Source organism: Pleurodeles waltl, chromosome 6 (genome assembly GCF_031143425.1).
Source record: "Pleurodeles waltl isolate 20211129_DDA chromosome 6, aPleWal1.hap1.20221129, whole genome shotgun sequence".
In the NCBI taxonomy this organism is placed as follows: Eukaryota; Metazoa; Chordata; class Amphibia; order Caudata; family Salamandridae; genus Pleurodeles; species Pleurodeles waltl.
In genome coordinates, this window is record NC_090445.1 from 864,246,331 (window position 1) to 864,256,440 (window position 10,110).

At 43.2% G+C, this 10,110-nt stretch overlaps 1 protein-coding gene across 2 annotated transcripts in view; it reads left to right on the forward strand.

The window, feature by feature from the left end:
* ANKRD2 (ankyrin repeat domain 2) overlaps positions 1-9,233 on the forward strand; it is a 101,148-nt gene extending 91,915 nt beyond the window's left edge. For both annotated transcript variants that reach the window (XM_069239622.1, XM_069239623.1), the window contains one exon: positions 7,380-9,233. In XM_069239622.1, coding sequence (XP_069095723.1) covers positions 7,380-7,472 — 93 coding nt within the window. In that variant the 3' untranslated portion in view covers positions 7,473-9,233. The remainder of the gene's footprint in view (positions 1-7,379) is intronic.
* The last annotated feature ends 877 nt before the right edge of the window (positions 9,234-10,110 follow it).

A 10,110-nucleotide genomic window follows, 5' to 3' on the forward strand; every position in this document is an offset into this window, starting at 1 on the left:
CCACTTATTTCTTCCCACTCCCTTTATCATGCCTCAGTGGGATCTTAATCTTGTTCTTACTTTCTTGATGTGAACTCCTTTTGAGCCTATGCATAATTGTCCCTTGCGGCTCCTCACATTCAAAACTGTCTTTCTTTTCGCCATCACCTCTGCTCGCAGGGTGAGTGAGCTTCAGGCCCTATCTTCAAAACCTCTGTACTTGTCCGTACACCCCGACAAAGTGGTGTTATGCACTAGGGCTTCCTTTCTTCCTAAGGTGGTTACACCGTTCCATGTCGGCCAGTCCATCACTTTGCCTACCTTCTCCCCACCACATCCTTACCATGAGGAGGAGAGACTCCACCGTCTGTTTCAAAAAGAGCGTTGGCGTTCTATCGCAATCGTACTAAAGACGTCCGGGTGGATGATCAACTCTTTGTTGGCTATGTGGGTGCGAAGAAAGGGAAGGGGGTGCAGAAACGTACCATCTCTCGATGGGTGCTTCTTTGCATCAAAATGTGCTACGCTTTGGCGAAAAAGCAACCTCCTGAAGGCTTGCGGGCTCATTCTACCAGGGCCACTGCTGCATCCATTGCGTTAGCATGCGGAGTTCCTGTCCTGGATATCTGTCAGGCAGCTACGTTGGCATCCCTGTACACGTTTGCTAAACATTACTGCCTGGACAGTCAGGTCCGTCCGGACGACTACTTTGGTCGTTTGGTCCTGCAGGACTTTCTAGTGTGATCTTAGTTCGCAGCCCACCACCAAGGATGGCATTGCTTGGGTATCTATTCTAAGGTAAGGAATCTGCAACTAGAAGTCTCTATCAGATGTACAAGTTACTTACCTTCGGTAACGAAATATCTGGTAGAGACATATTCTAGTTGCAGATTCCTTACCGCCCACCCATCCTCTGCGCTTGCAAACTGGTTTCTAGGGACAGGGATTCCCCCTTTCAGGTCCTTAGCTCTGGCGCTCCAATATCAGTGTTCTTAGTGGCTCTGAGATCTGGCGTGGAAAGTCATTAAAAAAAAAACTGACGTCACTGCGCGAGGGCGGCGTCTGTGTACTACTCCCGACGTCATCACGGCGACCACGATGCCTGTGATGCCTGCGCAGTCGACCAACGCCACCTACTGACGCGCAAGGGTATTGCTCGAAGAAAAAAATCTCTGGATCCAGTCCGACGCCTGGGGGAAAATTCTAAGGTAAGGATTCTGCAACTAGAATATGTCTCTACCAGATATTTTGTTACCGAAGGTAAGTAACTTGTACAATAGGCTACGCCTAGTATGTGTTGTTGTTTTGCAATGTAGTCTAAGGGAGTAACTGTATAGGACTGGGAACAGCTCTTGCTTTTTGGGGCGTTAGTGGGAGGGAAGGGGATATTCAACAGTTTTCCACTGTGCTACTTTTAGCTCTTATAATAAAATGCTATTCATTTTGTTCTTGAAATTAATATCATAAATATCAGTATGACATTGTGGTTTACTGTACCTTTGTTATGGTTAATTAAAATGCAATAAAATGTGTTTAAAAAAACGCAGTAGTGCAGAAGAGTGTCAATTGTCCGTGCTTTGTTTTTGTATTGTTTTGAGTATTGGGTGTGTAGAGTGGGTGGTAATTTGGCCACCACCTGGGGGAGTAGCTGGTACTGCTTCTCCTGATCTCTGTTTCTCCCATCCAAGTGCCTAGCTGCAGAGTATTTACATGAGGCCGTCAGACCATAGAAGACTGCATGTGCACTGCATGCTAGGTTCAGGTGATAGTTAGGACAGGCTAAGTCGGGAGCACAAGTCTGGTGAGGTGGTGGCAGTGCTTACTATAAAGAGCTTGTTCGCCCTCCAGGACTGCTTCCTCCTACATCTTCCCAGCCAAAGGGTTAGAATAGGTCCAGTGCAGCAAGCCCTGTGGAGAGGGAACAGGGTCTGTCTGTAAACCAGGGACTAATCTCAGTCTGTTCTTGGGATCCATACTTGAATTTATGCTACTGTAATGGACTTTTGGATCTGCTAATCCCCCGGAAGCATTAAGGGTGTGTTCAGTATTGAAGGTTTCTCTGCTTTACAAGACTCAATTTTAGGAAAGTTTGTGTCATGAGTGATGTTTGTTGTGACACTCTGCGGGCAGATTTGTGGCTAAGGATTAGGTGAGGCCCAGACCCTGGAGCAAGTGTTCCTGCGCAGGCTCCAATTATGGTGCCTGCATTTTTCATGCTTAGTACAGGTATTATAGCACTCCTAGTGTTGGTACCTAATAGATTTGAGGGACAGCAACATAGTGTAATTTGCCCAAGATCTTACAATAGTCCAAAGTATGTTGGGACGGGAGCGTCCTTTGTATGATGTAGAGTTGTGTTCCCCTGCCTTGAGTGCCCTCCTGACTGTATCTTGCATACTGGTCTTTGATTTTTGCCCTGGTGTCACACTAATCTAGATTGTCAACAAAGGTGTAGGTCTGGCCCTTGACATGAGTAGAGTTCTGGACCTGTACTGTGACCTGGATTGGTGCACAGGCAGTGGACTACTGTCATGGATTCAGCACAGAGTGGGGGTGGCAGGGAATCCATAGTTTTGACTAGAACTTTTTATCAATGTCGCTAGGGTGGAGGCCATCAAGGTGCACAGTGTAAAGCTTCAATTTTATGCGCTTACTAGACTCTTAGTGCTAACGTCCCAAATATCTGTTGTTTGTGTGTAGCCTACATGGTACATGGAAATCCCAGACCTGAAACAAGGCTCTTTTAAAAATGTATGTAGGCCTTTTGCTTGACAAATAGCTGCTGGGTAGTTTTCTTAAACACTGGCACTTGGGGATGCTTAGGGGTCAATGGTGAGACTGCAGATTCTCTTTTTCAAAGTGAATGAGACCCCTTCAATGAGGCCTGCCTTTTTATTTCCCTGATCACACTTTCAGGTTTGGCTGGTGACAGCCAGGTGCAGAAACCTCACACCTCTTTGGGCCTATGTTGTGGTTGCTCAAGGCTGTAGGCTACCGTGCTGTGGGAGGAATCACTCTTTACAATGTCTGTGTCCAGAGACCAGCCAGGAAAGGACACTTGAAAGGAGAAGCACCCAAACGGTTATCGAAATGCAAACTGTGGATACACATCTCCTGTATAATTTTGATGTACAGAATTGGTACTTCCCTACCCCACATGTGGTTCCAGTCCCTAGTAGCCTATGGCCAGGGAGGTGAGTACTCTGCAGTACCCCGGGTGTGTGACTCTGGGCAGCCGGAGTGTGTCCGTATGAGTCAGCTTCCCAGAGTGAGGGGACATCACCTGAGTCTGACCTCCTGCTGGGAGAGCTTTATACCTCACCTGGAGCACCCAGAAGCCCGACTGCTAAAAGATGTAAGAAGCCTCCCAACCACACAGAAGGATTGTCTGTCCAGAAGGAGTGAGCTGCAGCATGTCACAGGTGCCTGTGGACTATCCAGAGGAAGAAGATTGAGGACAGTGATCTGTGGACCCTGTAGTCTGTGAGCCTGGAGTCTCTCCACAGCTGTGCCAGGTGGGAAATGAGACATAGACCGTAATCACAAAGCACAATTGGATGTGATCCTGAGATGAAATTCAGCCTGTGCTTGGCCACCTCCCCTTCAGAAGACCGGCCTGTGCATGGCTGTGTTGCCATTAGAAGGGTAGCCTGTGCATCACCGCATCACCTACAAAAGATCAGCCGACATTTGGATGCACTGCAAGCAGAAGAGTGACTTGCTGCACTGAGCCTAGAGAATTGAACCTGCGTAACAGCACTGAGTATGGAAAAATCAGCCTATGTGGGGCTCAGCTGTTTGCACAGTGATCAGCCCTTCAGCTGGGCCCATTGTTCCTTCCTGCTTGACAGCTGCAGAAGATCACTTGGGATGTGCCTAGTTAGGACTACTAAATCTACATCTGATGGGCGGGTGCTCCAGCAACCGGCATGTAGATCCCAGGTGGAGCTGCTGTAAGCCGGAGGAGGTCATACACACTGAGAAAAAAGCCGGATGGCCGTCCAAAAGACAGATACACCTCGAGTGGTAAGAAACTGTAAAAAGTAAACTGTGAGACTGCTGATACGTTCGGTTATCAAAACCAGTGATTTGATTTGTTTCAATTTAGTTGTTCGTCCATTATATTCGATACATGATATGAACATGTTAATGATGTAAAGCATTCTGACACCCTCGGGTTTTGCCAGCGCTATATAAAACGCTTAAATAAATAAAACTGAGAGCAAGGATGTTATTGAGGACATTTGCACATGAGCTGTAATCCTGCGAATAGCCCATCCCGAGAGGGGAGAGGCTACTTTGCCAAGAGGGGGGACTAGAGGAGTTAGCAGATAGAGGACAACCTGCTTAACAGCTCAAAGGACACTTAATTGTTTTTTCGACCATATTCTTATGTGGTATTCCATTTTAGTGTGCATTCAAGTACTTTAATTTTTTAAAAAGAAAAGTACTTTGTTCATTGTGCTGCTGTATGATTGGTGAGTTCAAGCATCCCTACACTACCTCTCTGACAAGCCTCTGACGGCTTGCCATCGCTTCCAGTGAGACAAGTGGAAAAGGTGTTGTACATGGGTCAGTTTGCAGAGCCGTAGTAGGATATGGACCTTGGGCCATCAGAGACAAACTACTCCAACCTCCTGGTTAAGGCCCAGTAGCCGCTGCTTGTCCTGTGGCCCCTAACGAGGATCTGACAAAAGAAGATAGAACTGAAAGTAGGATCTTCTGGTTCTACACATTCTAACTTCACCAATAGGAGACAGGTTTCCTCTCACCCAATACTAGTCCATCCACAGTCCCCTAAAATAGTCCAACCTTGGTACTGCAACCCCTTTATACAGTCATTCAGACCCACTTAACTCTCCGCAGCGGTCATGACTGCCCCCTCGCTCTCCGGTGCGAAGGATCTGTAGTGCTTCTGAGGGTATGGCTGAGTGAGACCTGCACATCTCAGTACTAAGGAGGAATCGATGATGCAGTACTCGTATTAGGGCACAGTGGCCTGTGGCTGGTTTTGACATGAATGATGCGAGGATTTGAATCTCAATGCATGGGATGTGCTTTAGGTGATCTGAGTCCATTAAAGAAGTAATGTAATATAATGCAGTCTGGTGGAAATGATATACATGAGGCCCAGTGCCCCCATCTTCGAGGTAAAGTGATCTTTCTCCCACTCTATCATATTTTTTGTCGATTTGTATATCAAAACGTCTGTCTCCCTCTAACTTTCTGTACTCAGTGCCATTATGTGGAATTTGGGGATTTAACGAATGATGAAGGTTAAAGTATAATTCAATATTGATTGACATAATGTAGGCTTAAATTAGCACAGAATAGGCAATAAAATTCGAATTTGTTCCGAACATGGGGCCCCAAAATATTTCTTGCCCAGGGCCCCAATTTTTTTTAAAAGGACACTGGGACAGCAGCACTCTTGGCACTACAGAGGTCAGTAGATTGAGAACACTCGCTTTGAGTGCATGTTTAAGGCTTCACGCATGGAGAGGCAGGAGTTTTGAGTTATGTAGCAAGCATGGTGCCTATTTCAAGCAAAAATAGCGAACCCTTCCTTATTCCAGTCAGTTACTCAAAAGACAGCCAATGGAAATGGGTGCTCTTTCACATCCAGGAGTTACGATGCCCCTACTGCACTACTAATAGTTCAGCCCACCCTACACGTTTGTGCGGGACCAAGAGCAAAGACTTTCTTTTAATTTTTACATCGGGGTATTTAATCATCCTCTGATGGGTTTGAAAGCAAAAATCACTGTGGCGAGTCTTTAACTGTGGCTCAGTTGTGGTGTTGGGTAGTCTATTCTTTGTAGGGCAACCATTGGGAGTTTATGATAGCCACTGGACCAGGGAAGATGCTCCAGTGTCAAGAATGATGATGACACATTTTCTGGAATTATTCCTTAGTGATGTATTTTGTTAGAGCAGCCAGCAGGTAGTTGTTTTTATTGTTGTATCCCCTGCTATCATGAGCACCTGATTGATGGCTGCCTGTGCAAAATTCACTTGCATGGTGATTGTAAGGTGGGAGGTGTCCCCGTGTGTTCACTGAGAGGTGTGTAAGTGTGAGTACATGGTGAGTGGCATGCCTATCAAAGAGTGCAGGGTGAAAATTGTGCCCATATTGCTAGGTCTTGTTATATTTCTCAAGGTTTGGCCGTCAAAACCAATCACACTTCATTTGTTCCAGAGAATTCAAATAGTTTGGACAGTACCCCATCACCTGAAAGCTGGATGGTTAACTTGCTGTATGCGGAGCAGTCAGTATTATCTGACAGTTAATTCAAATCTGAGATCCTCATATTCAGGAACGTTTTGCTATTAAATGTTGATTGTGTGCCAGATCAGGAAATAAATTAACTTCCCCAACTATACTGTTGTCATACTACTTAAAGACAATGAACAAGTTACTTACCTTCGGTAACATTCTTTCTGGTGGATGTTCTGCATGTCAAGGCAGTGATAGCAGCCTTGGACTTGGTAGAATGAGCCTTCACTTCTTCCAGTGGCTGATTCGTGGGCAGTACACAGCGGATCTTGAAGCAGAGGACCATCCACCTTTTCTGCACAGCCTTACCTTTCTTTCCCATGAGAACCCCACAAAAATGTGATTTTCCAACCAATGATTTTTGGTGTGATTAATGTAAAACCTTAAGGCTCCTTTGAGATGCAGCTAATGGAGTCTCTTCTCTTTCAAGGAGTAGAGTAGGGTGGAGCAAAACATTTTGGGAGGGGGATGGATACAGTGTTTTTCCTGCTTCCAAAATGTACTAAAAGTGGCGGTATTAGTAATTACTGGTGCAGGAACACAGTAGCAGCGTTCCTGGGGTACATATCATGCAGCAGAAACAGCACTTGCTTAAGATTAAGCTGTCATATTCCCATTCTATCATACAAAGCAGAAGAACTGCTTTGTTTCCTGTCATTTACCTGTTTGGACTTCGGTTGCAAGAGATGTTTATCTAGATTCATTAAACATATGTAAAAGTAAAAATACCCTTGATGAGGACCAGAACGCCCAGCACAGAGAAAAACCAACATTTCTTGAAAAACTCAAGTAGATGAATATTATTTCAATAGATTCAAGATTATATAGTTCCAAAAGTAATGGAGCGAGGTGGATGATACCGTTCCACCAGACCAACACTGATACGTTATCAGTATAGCCTACTTAAAATATGCAATCTGACATTTGCCCTTACTACCTCAAAAATGATTGCCTGATTAATCAAAAGATATGTCCAGTGTTTCTTTGTAACTTTAATGCCATGCATTTAATGTGAATTAGTTATTGTAAATGACATTATTTCAGGAAATTTGTCAGCAAATTTAAATACTTTTCCTGGATATTATTCTTATAGAACATTCTGCTTTTGTTTCTACTCCTGCAGGAGGGAAAAACCCCTATGGATCTGGTACAGCAGTGGCAATCTGACACAAGGGATGCGTTGTCCACCAAGATGTCATCAGAAATTCAAGCTTAAATGAAATGAGCAATATATATTAAAATGACTACACCTAGTCTAATTATTGTCGGGGCATTGCTTTATGCTGCATCCTATGTGGGTTTAAATGGTTTAACTGCTAGAAATTGGATGTACAAAATCCAGTTATCCTGGCTACCCAGTCAATCTCTATGATGCCAAAGATGTAGCTTATAGTGCCAATTTGCCATTGATAGGTTTGTTGTAACCTAATATTCTGTGGATAATGAGAAAGAAAATCGTGTTATCCGAACAAAGTCTTAAAAGAGATTTCACATATTTTGGCCATAATACCTATGGAGAATGTTTTCATAGGGTTACAATATCAAATTGCAGTTGTCATTACTTTCAAGTATTCATCTGCTCCAGTGGACGGTGCCACTGCTGCAGTGACTGCCCTATTCATGGACTGCATCGTTCTTCTCTACCTCGCCCTACTATTTAGCATGACCCTGACCAAGACATTGGAGAACGGATTTACGTTTTCTACTTTGCATGTTCCAGTGGCTCCGAGAAGGCAATGGAAGGATCTGAAACACCCCTGTTGTATTCTCAGGGCTGTCTGTCACAGACCCATTTTGGCACACGCAATTGGTATGGTAAAACTGACTGTTTTGTGGGAATTTTGAATCCAATCCATTGGATTAGCATTTCACCTCCATACGGATATCCAAATGTGACAACTTTTCCTAAATGCCTATCTGCTCTTTAGTAAATTTTAGTTATCAGTCTGCTTGCCATCGTTTTTCCTTTCAACAAGGACTTAGTCCTAATCCCACAAGCAAATTTACACATCAGTCATGCTAGCCTTGAACCTACCCATTTACAATTCATTAGTTGTAAAATTATTTCAAGTTGTTATAGAGTGTTTGTAACCTTTGGGCCTGATTACAAATGAGTTGGTATTTTCTGACCCGCATGTAAACCCCTATTTGGACGTCAATTGGAATGACAAGTTAGGAGTTATTTATTGCATCCAGTAATTGCCAGGTATATTAAATACCTCAATCTGGATTATATTTTGACAGATAAACCTGCCAAAATTTTATAGGGTAAATGTGAATAGAATTTACCATAGCAAATTTGGTGCGTTAGAAAAAATTATCTGTATGTTATTCACTGAAAACTCGTAAAAGGTGCTTTTTATCACAATGGTAAATAATGTGCCTTTGCCTAACATTATTTATGCACTGCGACAAGTAGTCCCTTGTTTCAACATAAACTCGTAATACGCCCACAGTGTCCTATTTCATCTTGCATCAGTGCACTTATTCTTTACCTCGGAGATGGGCTTTGTTTCTTTCTGCACAAATGCTGTAATTCATAGAAATTTTGCAGAATAGAATGTCTGCTTGTTTCCAATAAAACAAATAAAATTACTATGTGTACATTGTTATAAAGTCGGGAGGGATCAATATCTGAATATCCTACAAATGGAATCACACTCATTTTAGAAATTTCCAAGCTTGTGTTTCAAAAAAGTTACACAGTCACTTGTATGTGAAATCCTCTTTCTAGCAATGTATATGTGTAGGTTTTTCTTATACGTATGATCAAGGAATATGGTGAAAAAGGGCTAAACTATTGTTTTTGACAGGAGATTTCAAAAGTATGTTTCCCCATTAAAGCAAACTCTATTTGTATAACAACAGTAAACCAATGCACAGTTAGTCTTGGCAATGCAACCACTTTGCCATCATTAATTAAAGTTTGGAGGTTGCTTTAAAATGTAATATGGAAATAAACACCACCTTTGATTTATATGCTTCGTGGTTTTTAGATACACCAAGTATTTTAAAAAGCATCTCATTTTTTTTCAAATCTTTCTGTATATCCAGTTACAGTCTTTAATGTCTAATTGTCTATATTCCCACCGTAAGCTTGTAGGAAGTTGGCTCTGTATATACTATCTCAAAGTGAGAAATAGTGTCCACAGAGTCCAAGGGTTCCCCTTAGAGGTTGTTAGTGGCAAAATTAGATTATACTAATGCTCTATTTTGTGGTAGTGTGGTCAAGCATTAGGCTTATCAGAGGGTAGTGTTAAGCATTTGATGTACACACACAGGCAATAAATGAGGAACACACACTCAAAGACTTAACTCCAGGCCAATAGTTTTTATATAGAAAAATATATTTTCTTAATTTATTTTAGAACCACGAGATTCAAGATTTGAGGTGAGTACATAAAATGCAAGGTACTTCACACAGGTAAGTATAGAACTTTCATTCAAAGCAGTAGTACACAAAGTTTAGGTTAAAATGGCAATAAGCTATTTTAAAAATGGACACAATGCAAAAATCAACAGTTCCTGGGGGAGGTAGGTTTGGCTAGTTTTCTCAGGTAAGTAAAGCACTTACACAGTCAGTCTCCTGGGCATAGGCAGCCCACTGTTGCGGGTTCAAGGCAACCCCAAAGTCACTGCACCAGCAACACAGGGCTAGTCAGGTGCAGAGGTCAAAGGAGGGCCCAAAACACATAGGCACCTATGAAGAACAGGGGTGTTCTGGGTTCCGGTCTGCTGTCAGGTAAGTACCTGCGTCCTCGGGGAGCAGAGCAGGGGGGTTTTGTAGAGCAGTGGGGGGACACAAACAGGCACACAAAACACACCCTCAGCAGCACAGGGGCAGTGTGGTGCAG